This window comes from Mustela nivalis, assembly GCF_964662115.1.
Source record: "Mustela nivalis genome assembly, chromosome: 11".
Lineage (NCBI taxonomy): Eukaryota > Metazoa > Chordata > Mammalia > Carnivora > Mustelidae > Mustela > Mustela nivalis.
This window is the reverse complement of record NC_139030.1, coordinates 58,130,316-58,148,185: the sequence shown is the minus strand read 5'-3', so window position 1 is coordinate 58,148,185 and position 17,870 is coordinate 58,130,316. Positions and strand designations below refer to the sequence as shown.

The 17,870-nt window shown below is 36.5% G+C and overlaps 1 protein-coding gene across 2 annotated transcripts in view; it reads right to left on the bottom strand.

The window, feature by feature from the left end:
* LY75 (lymphocyte antigen 75) overlaps nucleotides 1-17,870 on the bottom strand; it is a 97,008-nt gene that overhangs the window by 10,078 nt on the left and 69,060 nt on the right. For both annotated transcript variants that reach the window (XM_082691351.1, XM_082691352.1), the window contains 6 exons: nucleotides 14,654-14,819; nucleotides 12,810-12,974; nucleotides 11,104-11,220; nucleotides 5,672-5,866; nucleotides 3,243-3,469; nucleotides 1,671-1,839 (listed from right to left, as the gene is read on the bottom strand). In XM_082691351.1, the coding sequence (XP_082547477.1) occupies nucleotides 1,671-1,839; nucleotides 3,243-3,469; nucleotides 5,672-5,866; nucleotides 11,104-11,220; nucleotides 12,810-12,974; nucleotides 14,654-14,819 (1,039 nt within the window). The remainder of the gene's footprint in view (nucleotides 1-1,670; nucleotides 1,840-3,242; nucleotides 3,470-5,671; nucleotides 5,867-11,103; nucleotides 11,221-12,809; nucleotides 12,975-14,653; nucleotides 14,820-17,870) is intronic.

The window sequence follows — 17,870 nt, the reverse complement described above, 5'->3', positions numbered from 1 at the left end:
GAATTTTCTTCTTTTTTAATGCTGAATAATATTCCATAGTATGTATATAACACATTTTGCTATGCATTCATCTGTCAGTGGACAACTTGGGTTGCTTCTGCCTTTTGGCCACTGTGAATAATGATGCTGTGAACACGGTTGGACAAATATCTATTCTAGTCCCTTTTTCCATTTCTTTTGAGTATATACCCAGAAGTGGCTCAGGCCATGAGTCTGGGTCTTTTTTGGGCTCCCTGCTGAGCTGACCCTGCATCTCCCTATCCCTCTGCTGCTCCCCCTGCACATGCTCTCTCGCTCTCTGTGTCAAATAAATAAATAAAACCTTTAAAAAAATAAAATAAAAATTTGCTTTTGTATTAGTTTCCCAGAGCTGTCATAATAAATTACTATAGACCTGGTGGTTTAAAACAACAGACATTTATTCTCTCATAGCTCTGGAGGCAAGTCTAAAACTGAGGTATCAGCAGGATTGGTTCCTCCTGGAGGCCCTGAGGGGGGATCTGTTTCAGGCCTCCTCGCTTCTAGTGGCTTGAAGCTGCATCACAGCAATTTCTGCTTCGGTCATCAAAGGGCTTTCTCCCTCCTTGTCTGTTTTTCTCCTCTTACAAGGACAGCCATCACTGGATTTACAGCTCATCCTAATCACGCATTAGCATTACATGACCCCTCTTAACTATTATATTTGCAAAGGCTACTTCTAAGTATGGTTCTGGGTAGTCATGAATTCAGGGGGAATACTATTCAATCCTGTACAGCACTGAATTTGTGTTTGTTTGTGTTGTCATTCTCCTTGATCCTATGAAGTCTGTTTAGCTAACACAGCTGTCCTTTCCGTTTTTGTATACTTTACCACATTTCTCATGTATTCCAATTGTTTTTCAAAAACATTACGTCTACTTTCTGTACCAAACAAGTGAGATGTCAGTTCTTGGTTATCTGTTCATTCCCCATTCTTGGTATCATTCTCCCTTTCTTGTAGTCACTTGCTTCTCTGGATAAGGTTTTCACATTTTGTTCTTTTGAATCTGTTTAATTCCAAGTGTTGACTCTTCTCTTCTGTGGAGGATTCTTTGGAGCAGAAAGCATGGCAAGTGCTGAGAACTGCCACTGCCATCATCTCTTGGCTTGTCCAGCAGGCCTCTGCAGCTCCTGGGGGGTCGTGGTTCTTAAGCTCTTCCTCAAGGCTCCATCTGTCAGGAAAACCCTGACAGCCCCTGATGGAAGGGGCTTTTTCCTTAGATTTTTAAGTGTCATGTAAGTTTGGAAAATGCTTAGTGACACAAAGTTAACTAGATTTCTTTACTATAGAAACTTCCAGAGCCATCAATATGGTAAATCAGACCTACAGTATTTCTCAAATTTATATGCTGCTGAACTCTTTTTTAAAAGGAGCATTTTAGCCTTTGAAAACCATTGCAAATTAAAATTAAAATTCACAAATTCTAGAGTAATATGTACCCAGTGACAGAGGAATTGAAAGTCTTTGGAAACATACTCTGAATGGGTATATCATATTTGTTTTTCTTCACAAAGTATCAAAATTATTTTTATAGGATTTGTGAATAAACCTTATTTAAAAACTGGCAAAAAATTCCTTTGTGTATTTAGTCATGTGCACAAAACAAAATGTCATATTTTAATAAATATAGTTATTCAAAACCAAGTCTTACATTTTGTAGGTTTATAACAAATAGCACCATCATTAACAGACTTGCATTTTTCATGTCTCCAAATTCCTTTTGGATCCAAGACAACACAATTTCCAGCAGATTGTTTATCTTTCCATGGGATGTAGTCAAATGTACTGCCATCAGACCATTCAAAACTTGATTCATTTCCCTGTTTTAAGAATAATAGAGATAAAAAAAAGCTTAGGACTTTTTTAGCAGAAGAATTGATTTTTTTAAAAAAGAATAATAGAGATAACGTGATTCCAGAGAAAAGAATGTTCAAAAAGAACATTAAGAAGAATACACACACACACATACACACACACACACACACACACACACACACATGCTTTAAGAAGTATTGGAATGGATTGTTAATTATTTGCTTATAATTGTTATGGGTCTGGACCTATTTGTAAAATCAGGGATTTACTTTTGATGCTTTGATTTGAGACATTTACTCTGGTGCAATTTAAATAGAAGTTTAAATTTACAGACAGTTACCATGCTCTGTCTCCAGATTTATTTTTTTTAAGGATGAGCTTATATAACACTTGAAATTAAATGACATGCAAATGGCTCCCATTTGTCAGAATTACAGATTTACAATCCTAACCTCCATATTATTCTGAATATTGTTTTTTATGTTTTAGAATTCTGTGGTTTGTGTCTCTGGCTACATTTTTTCATACTATGAAAGCCATCAAGCAGCAAGGGACTGGAAGAAAAAAATATTTCCCAAGAAACTCATGGGAAGATTACTTTTGGTTTTCCCCTGATTCTATAATCCTAATTTGTCATCCTTTCTTTCATGTTCTTCACTTTGTTCTAAAGATTATTTAAATTAGGCTTTCAATTCTAAACTCAATAGATGCCTATTTGTGGAATACTGGACATTATATAGGTATATGAATATACTAATTAATAAGATTCAAATAGTGGCACAAAAGAGATGTTTACTACCAAAACATTATTCTAAAATAGTGCAGTTTGTAGGGGGGGAAGTGAGAAGAAAACATGCACTTATTAGTCCTAATATTAAGAATTTTATTTGGCATCTTATATAAATTTATGTGTTAATATTCACTATAATCTTATATTAAGGAAAATATTATCACCCCAGTTTTACAGATGAAGAAGAAATAAGCTTGCAAAGGTTAAGTAACCTGCTCACAATTCCCGAACATGTAAATGGAAGATCCATCACCAGTACTAGAACTCAGGTTTTTCTGATTCTGTGCTATTCCTGTTTTCCCTGATTTTCTATTGGTTTTCCCCAACTAGGTGAGAGAGAAGTGATGTTGAGATATTCATCTCCTGGGTCCTTGGGATGGCCTGGCAGTGTCTAGGGCAGCTGCAATCCACCATTTGCCCTACTGCATTCTACATATATAATTTTCTATTTGCAAAAATATAAAATTTTCTATTTGCAAAAAGGTAAGAAAGCATTATGCTATGCAAATTGAGTCTCAGTACTTAATCCGATGTCTTACTTTGCATTAATATATTATGCTCAAATTTCCAACCTTCTAACACATTTGGAAAATTTCTGTAAAATAAGACAAGACTTACATCGTGACTTGAGAGCCCAACCCATAGTGGAAATCCGTCACGTTTTACGATGTCTTCCAGAAAGAGCTGGCCATTTTGGTCATGAACACTTGCCAAATAACCTCCACTTTGAGAACACATGTTTAATGCTTCATACCATGTTACCCTTTTTTGAATTACGTTATAAATACCATCTTCATAAGGAATAAACTGTGGCAGAGTAGCATTATATTCTTCCTTGTAGTCAACTACAACATTTAAATTAAAAGTATTAGTGATATTATTTAAATTATTTAAAATACGTATTTTGGGTAAGACTGGAAATGCAATCATTTCTAAAGTTAAATAAAACTGGATTTCTTATTAATGAGGGAAGTAAAATGCAGACTTTATTTTTCTTATAGCCACAACACATATAATAGGTTCTGAAATATTACAGTTGCCTGGTTGATTAGAGAAACGTATAAACATTGTCTTTCATGTAAGGAGCTCACAAAGGAATTGGGGACAGAAAACAACAATACCTGAAATGCAGGCAGACAATTAACCATTATATGATATGCGTGACTGAGTAGAGAAGGAGCGATTCCTCTGAAGTAAGAGAGTCAGAAAGTCTGCTTAGCAAATTTGGTTTGCAGAGTTTAGGTTAGATGAAATTAGGACTAAAAAGAAGTAAGGTAACCAGATGGTAAGCTAAAAACAAATGAAGAATAGCGTAACAGTAACAAAACCACAATGATGAGGGTACTTCAAAGAGGTACACGGACCAAGTGAAAGAACTCCCAACGGCCACAACTAGAACATTGAATTATAACCCAAAGTATAAAACATATAACCATGAGTCCATACTGATATAAACAATTGACTGAACAAATTTAAAACTGGGAGAGAATAGACAAATCTCTTGTACAGTAGAATTCCAAATAATTTACATAGATATGCCCCCTCAGGAAGATGAATAACTCTTCAGTCTATGAGTGTGGGCTGATTATAGTGACTTCCTTATGAACAGTATGGTATGGAAATAGGGAAAAGAGTAACTCTGCAGTGGAGAAAGCTAACAACCATCATCTAGAGCCAGATCATCAAGGTTAAAATCAACAGTGGTAAGTCGTGTTCGTGGCATATACCCTTCCTAGGATGTGATAAAAAAGACATTTTACCTCTGTGGTTTTTTTCCCTAAATCTCAAACTCACAACTGTAGTCTAATCACGAGAAAAACATCAGTCAATCCAAAGTGAGGCATGTTCCACAAATACATGACCTATGCTCCTGAAAACTGTCAAGGTCATCAAAAGTTAAGAAAAGTCTAATAAATTTTCACAGCTAAGAGAAACCTAAGGAGACAAGATGACTATATGTAATATAGTATTCTGGATAGCATCCTGAATAGAAAAGGGACATTAAGTAAAAAATAAAAACAATCTGAATAATGGATGGACTTCAGTGAATAGTAATCTATCATACTGGTTTATTAGTTGTGACAAATGTACCATAGTAATATAAGATGTCATCAATAGGGGAAATTGGTTACAGTGTATATGGGAATTTTCTGTACTGTCTCTGTAAGTTTTCTATAAATATAAAAATCATTCTAAAATAAAAAGTTTGTTAAAGAAGTAAAAAAAAAGAAGGTGGAAGACTTCTTGTCCATAAAAAAACATACATAAGGTGCAAATGAGGATCAGCATATACTGTGCATGGGACAATTAAGAGATCAGCCTGACACAAAGAGAGCCTTATTAAGCCAAGAATGGGGGAAGAAACGGGCTGGAAGAAAGCCTAGAATTTTAGAATAGACAGTTTTTCTAAGAAGTCTTAGAGGCTTACATGTACTCAAAGTATTTGGTAACAGGGAAACACTGGAGATTGCTGACTGAAATGATGCTCCAGAAAGTTATTCTGTGGCACTATGAAGGGAGGTCTGGATGTTAGCAGAGGCCTTACACCATAGTGGCCATTATTACACTTTCTAAACTGTGAAAAATTTAAAACTGATATGCATTTAAAAATAGATTTACACAAGGAATTAGGCAAACTTAAGAGACATTTATTTTTAGGCTAGAATATCAAAACTTTACACTTTCTTATTTATAAAAATCTTATCCAGTCTTCAAGACCCAATCATGTCTTGCCTTGTCCTCAAAGCATTTTGTTTTTATTATTCCTGTTTTCACTGATCTCTTTTGACTTTCCAACAAACGTAAGCCAGTACCAAATAACCTAAAACTAACCTATGCAAAACAGAGCTAAAGAGTTAAATGCTATTTCCCCAACTACATTTTACTCCTTGATTTCAAGACCATGACACCATGGTCTTTTCGCTCCTCTTTCATAGGACAGAAAATAGAGGAGGCACTCAAAAAATACAGTTGCATGATTCCCACTTGTGGAGGTGATGGCCTTAAGTTCTCTCTCCCTGGTGGAAAGTCTACATTAGCATACTTACTCATTTCAATTTTACAAGCAAGAATGCTGTTCTGGGTATAGTGAAGTATTTCTTCAATAACATTGAAGGTTTGAATATCCCAGAAGCCATCAGTACTCAAGCCAGCAAAAAACTTGTCATTTTTTATATCTGGTCTTCCTCTTCTCCAATTAGTGTATGACAGCATGGTCTTATCAGACCACAGAAGAGAATTATCTAGGGAAGAAACATTTTTTTCTATGTTTAGAGATTAAATGAAGACTTAAATTATACTTAATATTTCAAGCTCAGCTGATTTTCTTTCTTCTTTACTTACTTTCTATAAAGCTATATGATTATGTATATTCTTTAAATTGTTTTCTTATTATAACAGTAAATCATGCTTATTTTTAATTTGGAAAGTGTAAATTATAAACATAAAAATTGAAATTTGCTTATAATTTCACCATCCTATAGTAAGCTTTATGTTTTGTTATTTTTAAAGTCAAATTTTCATTTCTCCTCTGTATATGTTTAATTATAGTGAAAATGAATATAATTATTTTATTTAAAAATTAATACATTATAAAACTAGTAATAGAAATCCCTTCTCTGGACCTAAAACATGCACAATTGTTTTTTTTTTTTTAAAGACTTTATTTATTTGACAGAGAGAGAGAGATCACAAGTAGGCAGAGAGAGAGAGTGGGACGCAGGCTCCCTGCTGAGCAGAGAACCTGATGCAGGGCTCCATCCCAGGACCCTGAGATCATGACCTGAGCCAAAGGCAGAGGCTTAACCCACTAAGCCACCCAGGCACTCCAGTCAACCGATTTTTGACAAGGGTGCCAAGACAATTCAATACAAAATAGTAGTCCCTAGGACAACAGGATATCTACATGCAAATATATATATATATGATTTATATAAACTTAAATATACATATAAACGTATTTACATATGTACATATGTTAGAACCTTTCCTTTTACCATATAGAAAATTAACTCAAAATAGATCATATAGACCTAAAGGTAAAAGCTAGACCTATAAACCCATAAACACTTGCTCTTGCAAATAAATAAATAAAATCGTTTTTTTTTAAACGATTTTATTTATTTATTTGACAGAGAGCGATCACAAGTAGGCAGAGAGGCAGGCAGAGAGAGAGAGGAGGAAGCAGGCTCCCTGCTGAGCAGAAAGCCTGATGTGGGACTCGATCCCAGGATCCTGAGATCATGACCTGAGCTGAAGGCAGCGGCTTAACCCACTGAGCCACCCAGGTACCCCTAAATAAATAAAATCTTTAAAAAAAGTTTTGCGTTACAAATTCTACTATCAAAGTGATAGTGGGGGACACTTGGCTGACTCAGTTAGTAGGGTTTTGACTCTCTATTTTGGGGTAGTGAGTTTGAGTTCCATGTTGGGTAAAGAGCTTATGGAAAAAAAATAAAGAAAGTAAAAAAATTTAAAAATTTAAAACAATAAAGAAAGTGATGGGAGAAAATATTTACAAATAGTTTGACAAGGGACTTATATCTAGAATATGTAAAGAATGTTTAAAGAATGTTTATAACTCAACAATAAAAAAGACAAATAATTAAAAAATGGGTAAATGATCAGAATAAAATTTTTTCCAAAGATGATATACAAGCAGATAATAAGCACATAAAGTTATGTTTAATATCTTTAGTCAACAGGGAAATGAAATAGAAGGAAAGTAAAAACCTCAATTAGATACCACTTCATACCTACCAGGATGGCTACAATAAAAAAAAAAAAGAGATAAAAACAAGTGTTGGTGGGGCGCCTGGGTGGCTCAGTGGGTTAAGCCGCTGCCTTCAGCTCAGGTCATGATCTCAGGGTCCTGGGATCGAGTCCCGCATCGGGCTCTCTGCTCAGCAGGGAGCCTGCTTCCTCCTCTCTCTCTCTGCCTGCCTCTCTGCCTACTTGTGATCTCTCTCTCTGTCAAATAAATAAATAAAATCTTTAAAAAAAAAAAAAAAAAACAAGTGTTGGCATAGATGTGGAAAAAATTGGAAGGTATGGAAAATAGCATAGCAGTTTAGGAAAACAATCTGTTAGTTCTTCAAAATGTTAAAAAAAGACCCAGCAATTCCTCTCTCAGGTATATACCCAAGATAAATGAAAATACACATCCACACAGAAACCTGTATGTCAATGTTCATAGTGGCATTATTCACAACCAAAAATGTGAAAAGAATCTAAATGTCTATCAACTGATGAATGGCTAAATAAAACATGGTATATCCACAGAATATAATATTATTCAGCCATAAAAAGATAACTTGCTACAGAGTTACATGCATAAAGCATTATGCTAAGTAGAACAAGCCAGTCACAAAAAAATTCACATACTGTATGATCTCATTTATATGAAATGCCTAGAATAGGTAATCTGTAGAGACAGGAAATAGATCAGTAGTTGATCAGTGGATCAGTAGTTGGGAGTAAAAAGAAGGGACAGAGAATCAGGAGGCAGTGCTAATGGTATGATGTTTCTTTCTGGGGTAGTGATAGCTAAACTCTGTGACTATATTAAAAGTCAATAAATTGTATACCTTAAATGGCTGAATTGTGTGAGGGAATATATTAAAGTTTCTGAAAAATAAGTTGCTAGGCTTATTAAAATGATGAGTTGGCATCAAGAGTGAAGTCACTATAAAGTATACACACCCATTGTTGTCCTGGTTATTTGTACCTTTTGCTGATGGCCATCTTCTGAGGTGGTATACCTAAACATGTGCCTTGGGGCACCTGGGTGGCTCAGTTGGTTAACCGACTGCCTTCGGCTCAGGTCATGATCTTGGAGTCCCAGGATTGAGTCCTGCACTGGACTCCCTGCTCAGCACAGAGTCTTCTTCTCCCTCTGACCCTTCCCCTCCTAGGGTTCGCCCTCTCTCATTCTCTCTCGCGCAAATAAATAAAATCTTAAAAAAATAAATAAACATGCACCTGCAGCAAAGACATACTAGAAACACTGTACACGTGATCCGGTTCTTGCTCACTGCTTTATATCCACCTCATGTCTCAAAAGGCCCTCCTTCCCTCTCCCCAAATGTTAAACTGACAATTTTCTGGCTAACATGATGGGTGATGGTGTATTCCTAAAACTGTTATACAAAAGGCCCACTTTTTCATTTGGCTTGAAGCATCTTTCAGTTGACAAGTGGCTTCTCTTAGTTTCTGTACATAGTCTTACTTCTGAAAAGTCAGAACTTAAAAAAAAAATCCTTTGTACCAGTGGTATTATAATTAAATATTATTTAAGTACACTGAAATAAACAAATCTTTGGATACGAATTAAGCCAGTAAGAATTAGATTTAAACCAAATTTGCTATTTGCTTGTGCTGGCATAGCAGTTTAGGAAATAGCAGTTTTTTTTTTTTTTTAATTTATTTGTTTGACAGAGGCAGATCACAAGTAGGCAGAGAGGCAGGCGGAGAGCAAGGGGGAAGCAGAGTCCCCGCTGAGCAGAGAGCCTGATGCGGGGCTTGATCCCAGGACCCTGAGATCATGACACGAGCCGAAGGCAGAGGCTTAACCCACTGAGCCACTCAGGTGCCCTGAAACATCTCTCTGTATCATGTGAATTCATGTCTATATACTTCAGTTGAAATTTTGTTACACATACAATTTATAAAAAGAAGTTATAATGCTTAAAAAAAAGTCTATTCTGAAAATGTTTTTTAGAATACAGAATATTTTTCAGTTGTTTTTGACAATATAATTAACAGTATATCAGAAGGTAAAATTGAAATTTCTATATCCTGGATGTGGTCTCCACTGGTCTCTTCAGGAACACTGTTTCCTCAGTCATTTCCAGATAAAGCCTAGAAACTTTCCACCTATTTTCTCTCCATTTTTTTTTTCCCCTTCTTAGTTTTAAGGGTATTCAAGTGTCATTGGAGAAAGGTTTTGGGACCTTAAGTCCCACTATGATGAACTCATTTTTGATTGGCAACCTAAGTCTTACCTATTGCCTGATAGCTTAATTTTTGTTAACTCATCTGTATGCCATAAATATTTAAGAAAAACTTCAGCAACTCTAAAAAAGAGTCAGGTTAGATAGCAAGGAGAAAGCTATATATTTTTTTAAAGACTTTATTTATTTGAGAGGGAGCACAAGCAGGGAGAAAGGCAGAGAGAGAAGCAACTTTCCACTGACCAGGGAGCCAGATGTGATGCATGGCTCTTTCCCACAACCCTGGGATCATGACCTGAGCCAAAGGCTGATGCTTAACTGACTAAGCCACCTGAGTACACCAAGAAGGTTATTTTTAAAATGGTCATATTTGAGTAATTAAGCTTCTACCTTTGGCTGTCATTGCCCTATGCCCCTTATTAAGACCCACCACCCTTTTCTGGCTAAATGTATGCTTTTGATGTGTGATGTTTCAGAGTGACTTTTTTCCTAATTCCAAAACTTCTATGATTTTCAGGATATCTCTAATTGAGTATTTTTCTAAATTGGTCTTATTTCTGATATTATTAGGGTCTGTGTTTTAAAAAAATTTTATAGCAGGGTGCCTGGGTAGCTTAGTTGGTGACTGACGCTTGATTTCAGCTCAGGTCATGATCTCAGTGTCGTGGGGTTGAGCCCCTGGTGGGGTTCCCGCTTAGCAGGGAGTCTCCTGGAGATTCTCTCCTTCTCCTTCTCCCCCTCCACTGCCACTGTGTGTGCATGCATACACCCTCTCTCTCCTCCCCCTCTTAAAGAAATGAATGAATGAATCTTTAAAAAATTTCGTAGCAATTATGCCTTGGACTAGTGGCATTTAGTCCCAATTTCAAATAATCTATCTCATTGTCAAACTGTTTCTCATTTTTCTAACTCATAGTCCAAGCCAACGCTGTAAACCCAAAGGTGCAAGGTTAATGGAAGTATAATTCCATTCTCATTTATCCCATATACATAGTAGAGATACAAGGTAAATATTAAAGATTTCTATGGCGTGTGGTCATTTTTAGTTAGTCTTGAATAGGTAGGAGAGATAGTGGAGAAAGGAAATTATTTTCCACCATTTAACTCTAACCTTGGTGGTAAAGGCATTTTAATGGCAGATTTGAGATCTAAAAATTGTCTGGTATTTATAGATATTCTTCTGGGGTGCCTGGATGGCTCAGTCATTAAGCGTCTGTCTTCGGCTCGGGTCATGATCCCAGGGTCCCGGGATCGAGCCCCACATCTGGCTCCCTGTGCAGCAGGAAGACTGTTTCTCCCTCTCACACTCTCCCTGTTTGTGTTCCCTTTCTTGCTGTCTCTCTCTCTGTCAAATAAATAAATAAACATCTTAAAAAAAAGAACGTATCAAAAGAAGTTCTGCTAAGTACATAATTATAATTTTGTATATCTGTAAACATATCTTGAAGAACTATATTTTGTGGCTTGATAAATAGTGTATAATGAAGTATGAATATAAATAGAGAAAAATCAGCTGATTCACAACTTACTTTCATAAGTTATACTTAACACAACCCATGAAGCCATATTATTGTAGTGCAGAAGTTGCTCAAGAACAAAGTTATTCTCTTTTTCATCTCGAATACTCAGAACATGTGATTTTGGATCTGTTAAATAAAAAACAGTCAATAATTTTAATAATTACTTATATAGAACACTTTATTTCGATAGATTTAGAAAGTTTTATTTCCCAGCTAAATAAACTCAAAAACAATATTGGAAAATAAGACAGACATGTAAATTAAACTATCTCATTGTACTGGGGCTCCTGAGTGGGTCAATCAGTTGAGCACCCAACTCTTGGTTTCAGCTCACATCATGATCTCAGGGTCATAAGAACCAGCTCTCCACAGGGCTCTGTGCTCAATGGGGAGTCCGCTTGAGATTCTCTCCCTCTGCCCCACCCCCTGCTAGGGCTCTCTCTCTCAAATGAATAAATACATTAAAAAATGATTTCATTGTATTCAAAGGAATAGATTAAGAAGTTTTCAGACACTGGTTTTTTCTTTTTTTTTTTTTTTAAAGAGAGATAGCACCTGGGAAGGGAGGGACAGAGGAAGAGGCAGAGAGAGAATCTTAAGCAGGCTCCATGCTTAGCCTTTCACAAAGTTGATCTCACAACCCTGAAACCACAACCTGAGCCCAAATCAGGAGTCAGGTGCTTAACCAACTGAGCCACTCAGGTGTCCCTAACATTTCGATGTTAAATTTGGTCTTAGAGAATAGTGTAAAACTAGCAGATGAATAGAGAATTTAAAACATTGATTCACTTCACTTTTCCCCGTTTAAGGCTTATTTTGAATTGGCACAAATTTACCCATATTAATGATACACTTCCAAAGACATTAATAAACAAAACCTCTTGGATGATCTATAAGATAGATCTTCACTTTCCTTAGATATCAGTCTTTATAGTAGGGTTAACAAGAGTTTAATATTTCCCAAAAAGTGTTCCTCAGGAAATTAGTAGGAGTTTCTCAGAAAAAGACTGGGTAGATAAAAGCATCACAAACATTGTTACATGAAGTTAAACTATTTCATTTATGACAGTACTTCTTAAAGGATATGCTGATGTACATATGACAATGTCTAACCAGAAGCAATGGTGCATTTCTCAACCTTTTTCTTTTTGTAAGGATCCTTTTCTTAGACTACCTCTCAAGACTAGTTTCTAAACAGCACACTTTCGAGAATAATGGTTAGGTATTATCCAAAGAAGCTTCCCACAGTTCACAGGTCCACTGTTCAGAAGTCATAAGTCCTCAGTGGATCTCACAGGGAATATCTGAAGAATCCCAAGAGTTGAAAGTGTGAAATACATATTTCTTTGAAGTAGAGCTGTTTCTTTGTTTTTGACTACCTATCTGAGCTTTCAACAACCCAATTCACCTATTGTCACTTTGTCTACAGTCTAGCTTGGTTTAACATCCAGTTCTCTGCTTGCTGGAGTCATTTTTTCTTGCTTTTTAAGCAGAACTAATTTTGTTTATACATATAAAGACAGACTAGCTCTCTAATGGATGGGTAAAGAAGTAACTCTTACATTCTCCATTTTGACTAAACACAAATTTTTATACTTTTTTTGTTCATAATGTAGAAATTAGGAGATGAATATTTTTCCAATCTAGTGCTAATTATAAATACTTATAACACACTTTTAATGAACATACATGTAATGGCTGTATAAGGTACTTACTGAATTTCTGGCATTTAGAATGAATTTCACTTGGTGTTGCAGTATATTCAGTCTTTGCTATTATGAAATTGTAGCAAGAGTTCTGAAATGGTATCCATGGAGTAAATAAAACAGGAGATGGACACTGAACACTCTCAACTGTTCTGACCTCTTTTTCAGTCTCATCTAAAAAAAAAAAAAAAAAGGGCAATGGTATGAATTCTAACTTTAGACATAAATGTTAAATCCTGTTCATGGTAATTAGGCTTGATTTGTAGGGAATATTCCAGAAGCCAATAAATAATAGCCTAATGATGCTTGTTCTGTTTATAATCAAATATAATGTGACCTCTTAACTGGGTTTCCGTTGGAAGAAATTTATTTAACACAGTTTCCTTCTGTTCACTCCTGCTGTGAAATGAGTGAAAGAATATAAAACATGAGTTGCTGTTAGGTTAAATGTAGTTCCTGCCTTTCTGTGTCACCAAACCTCAAATACAAGGGGCAACCTCAGAGATGATACAACGATATTAATAACGGGCACCTACCTATAACTTTGGGAATTCATCTTAAGTTTCTCTTTACCAATATCTTCTCTAATTTCAGAGGTGCATTTTATTTTTTATTTATTTTTTAAAGGTACATTTTAATGAAATATGTGCTGTTCTAAGTCATTGCTTTAGGAATGTTTCCTCTATCCCTATACTTTGAAGCGTTTTAATCAGGAACGGATGCTGGATTTTGTCAAATGTTTTTTCTGCATCAATTGAGAGGACCATGTGGTTCTTCTCTCTTCTCATATTAATTTGTTCTATCACATTGATTGATTTGTGAATGTTGAGCCATCCTTGTAGTCCAGCTTTAAATGAAAGCAAATAGAAGTAGTTGAAAATCTGACATCTAGAAAATCTGGCTTTTAAAAAAATTTTATGAAAAAGCCATACATTTAAGAAGATGCAAACATAGATATGCTCTACTCGAAGCCAATCAAACAGATTTAATATGCAGTAGAGACCATTCAGAATCTTTCCCAGCTCACAACTCCCTTTGTCTGGAAAGTAGATGTATCTTCTTTCTACTGCAATGCACAAATGTGGGCCCCTGGCAGTTGTTTAACCACTTTCTTCTGACTAGGCTAGAGATCGTATACCTTACTCGGTTGAGTCCATGAGATTCTCTCTAAGAATTTGGAAAGTGGATTGCAGGGATAGTCAATTCATTTCCAGTTACAGCTATAATCGAAAGCTACAGAGCAGCTGTGTTTCAACATGGGCAGAGAGAAGCAGAAAATACATGAAAAGAAGAGGACAAATCCACAGAGAGAAACAAAAGGAATAGGTGGGACACAGTATCTCTGGGTTCCTGATTCCATCCAGTTTCTGATTCCCACTCTCATGAAGCTCAGCGATAACCTCATTTTGGGGGATCTAAATTTCCCTTTTGGCTTAAGCTAGCTTGAGCTGGTTACTGTTACTTACAAACAAATGAATCTTAACAGTGACTCTTAAAAAGAAACTGTTGATAAGAATTACCCCCCCCAAAAAAATTCCCAAAAATCAAGTTTCCTATAGAATATAAACATGAAATATATACAAAATGAGGGAAGTAGGGACTTAAAATTGAAAGACCAAGTACCATTGTAAGCTGACAAAAATAAAGATAGAACATGTCTAAAATAAATCAATGACAAAGTACCCAACACATAATAATTCTACTTTAATACAAATTTTCATGAAAAATTTTGTTATAAAAAAGGATATGATTATAATTTCAGAACCAGATTTTACAAAACTACCCCCCCCTAAATCTCACTATTCATGAGACTGATAATAACTGAAGAGTTAAAATATTTAAAATTAGCATACTTCCTGGATAGTAACAAATAGCTCCTGGTTGCATATGATCACAATCAGATGTTTTCCAGAATCCATCAGTGTCTAATATTACACAGTCTTCAAGTTGCTCATTATTTTCAGCCCAGCGACTAAATGGAAGATGTTTTCTATCTGACCAGCCGAAGTTGAGTTCATCCTGTAAGCAGCAGAAATACATTTCAAGTGGCAATACTTCGTGTTATCCATTTTCTATTATTTTTGTCCCTCATCAACCTAATGACTTTTAATTTTACCATACACACACACACACACACACACACACACATATATATATATATATGTTTAAATTTTACCTTCTATTTAACACATAGTTACATAGACTTACCATGCACCAGGCACAGTTGTAAGGGCTTTGCAAATATCAGTTTACTTAATCTTCATAACAACCATACGACATAGGAACTATTGTATCCATTTCACAGATGAGAAATGGAAGGTATGTTGTGTACGCAGTGCTGGGATTCTAATCCAGGCCATCAGACTGTAGAGCCTATGGTCTGAGCCATTAGACTGCGCTGCTTCATACATAATTGGAACTATGGGTTGTTGCAAGTCAGAGAAACAACATACAGGAGTGGAAAGAACATGGGCCATGGAGCTAAAGCATATCTAGTTTGGAATTCTGGTGCAGTCATGTATTAGATTTTGATTTCACTTTGCCATGTTTCCATCCCCTCAGCTATTAAACGGACGTGGCACTTATTAATCTCAGGGCTGGAATTAGTGGGGTGATGTGTAAAACACATAATGGCCAGCAGGTACACATGGCCACATAAATATTAGCTCCCTTCCTCTTAACCGTGACTCAGGCTGCTTTCACACTTGGGTTTATGGAGAATCTTCCTCATTCACTCTATTTTATTGTGCACTAAAAGACTGTGAACATCTGTCCGTCTTTACATTTTGCCAAGGGCCTGACCACCCACCTATCCTGAGAGAGACTTTACAGAATAGGTACAAAGTCCAAGGGACGGACTATGGGGATACAGACTTGCCTGTGCTTCTCCAAGGTGCTGACAGAGCACCAGGTCTTGTACACTGACCCAATGACATAAGCTGTCCTGAGACCCAAGACAATTTTACATCACTGGTTGATTTGGATATTGGATAAAGGCCACACACAATATCCTTAGTGACCCATAAATAGCAAACATGTTTAAGCTTCAACACCAACAACTGTTTTCATTCTGAAATTGTTCTCTACCAGGGTTCCAGCTGTAACTTTGTGGCCAGTTAATTCCTGAGCCCCTGTGGCCTCAGATGTGGCCCTTTGGCCATGTGATGTTAGCATTACCCTGGATTCCTTCACCTCTGCTGCCTTCACAACTAACCCAGGTATCTGGTCCTTTGGAACTTTTATTCCTTGTAGATAAATCCCTGTACCCTCTATCTCTGCTGAATACCCTCTTTCTTTAGTAAGACTGTAAGTATCTCTTAACTAAATTCTTGACCTTAATTGATCTTAATTAAAACCTATCTTTTCTACAGGAATAATGTCCTTTCAATGCCCACTGGGAAGATTGTTTATTTTTCCATTCTCAGATACCACCGGGCTATGAGAATGGGATAAGTATTTTTATTTCCTTCAATCATTTTCTTTAGGGTTTATGCAAACTCCCAGATTCCTTGCCTCTTTTTTACTTTCACTTACAACTTGGCCTCCTTGTTCCTCCCTGACATTCACTAAGGTGATGCCTCATGTCTTGCTCTGTCCTCCTCGTTGTATCATTGACTTACGTCTCACCAGTTACCCAGCCTTTGTGACTTCCTGTATTTCTATGTATTTCCACTTCTACATACTTAAGTGACTTGCTCCTACAGACACACTCTGGACTTTATATAACCCAGAACTGCCTCAGGCATTAGTTCAGACCAGCATCAGCTCCTGCATGAATTTTTTGCAAGAAAGCTCAAGATTGCTCATTTCCTCATCTGCCCTCTGCCAATATAATTCTTCTTAGGTAAAAATCTGTTAATGTTACTACCATGTTTAAAATCTTTCAATACTCTTTCACTGCTTTCAATGTAAAGTTTTATTTCTATCCTGTCACGTTCCAAAGATTTAAGGCAGTTTATACAGATATGTAATAAACCTGTTAAAAGAGTGAAAGGAAAAAGAGAAACATAGGTGAAGACTGAAAATAGGGTAAGAGGATGCCCTGGTGCCTCAGTTGGTTGAGACTTACACACTTTAGCTCAGGTTACGATCCCAGAGTCCTGGCATCAAGTCCCATACTGGGCTCCTTCCTCAGTGGGGAGTCGGCTCTTCCCTCTCCCTCTGCCTCCTCCCCCAATCCTCCTCTTCTTTTGCTCGCTTGCTCTCTCAAATAAATAAGTAAAATCTTTTTTTTTTTTAAGATTTTATTTATTTATAGGGGTATGTGGGTGGCTCAGTGGGTTAAGCCTCTGCCTTCAGCTCAGGTCATGGTCTCCAGGCCCTGGGATGGAGCCCCACGTCAGGCTCTCTGCTCCGCGGTGAGCAGAGAGCCTGATGTGATGTGGGGCTCCATCCCAGGACCCTGAGATCATGACCTGAGCTGAAGGCAGAGGCTTTAACCCACTGAGCCACCCAGGCACCCCCGTCCTGTGTTATTTTGAAGCAAATCCTAGACATCATATCACTTCATTGATAAGTATTTCAATATGTATTTCTAGAAGATAAAGAAACTTTAAAACTATAATACTTTGGGTCACCTGGGGGGCTCAGTAGGTTAAAGCCTCTGCCTTCAGCTCGGGTCATGATCCCAGGGTCCTGGATCGAGCCCCTTATTCGGCTTTCAGCTCAGTGGGGAGCCTGCTTCCCTCTCTCTTTGCCAGCCTCTCTGCCTACTTGTGATCTCTGTCTATCAAATAAATAAATAAAAATGTTAAAAAAAATTTAGTCAACATTGACGTTTCCAATTGCTTCTTAAATATCAAATTTTCTTTCTTGTTTATTTGAATTAAGATCTGAATAAGGTCCACATATTATAAGGTCCATATATTATGTTCATGTCTACGTTAGGAACTTTATATTGTTTAATAGGATCGAACCTGTTGCTTTCTCTGATTTCATTTACATTTTTACTTTTTTGTAACTAATACACAAAATGAGACAAGTTATAATTCTTAGTCATAATATAATCTTATCATGGGTCCATGGATGTGCCTGCCTCTTTTTATTTATTTTTGTTTGTAGTTGTTTAAA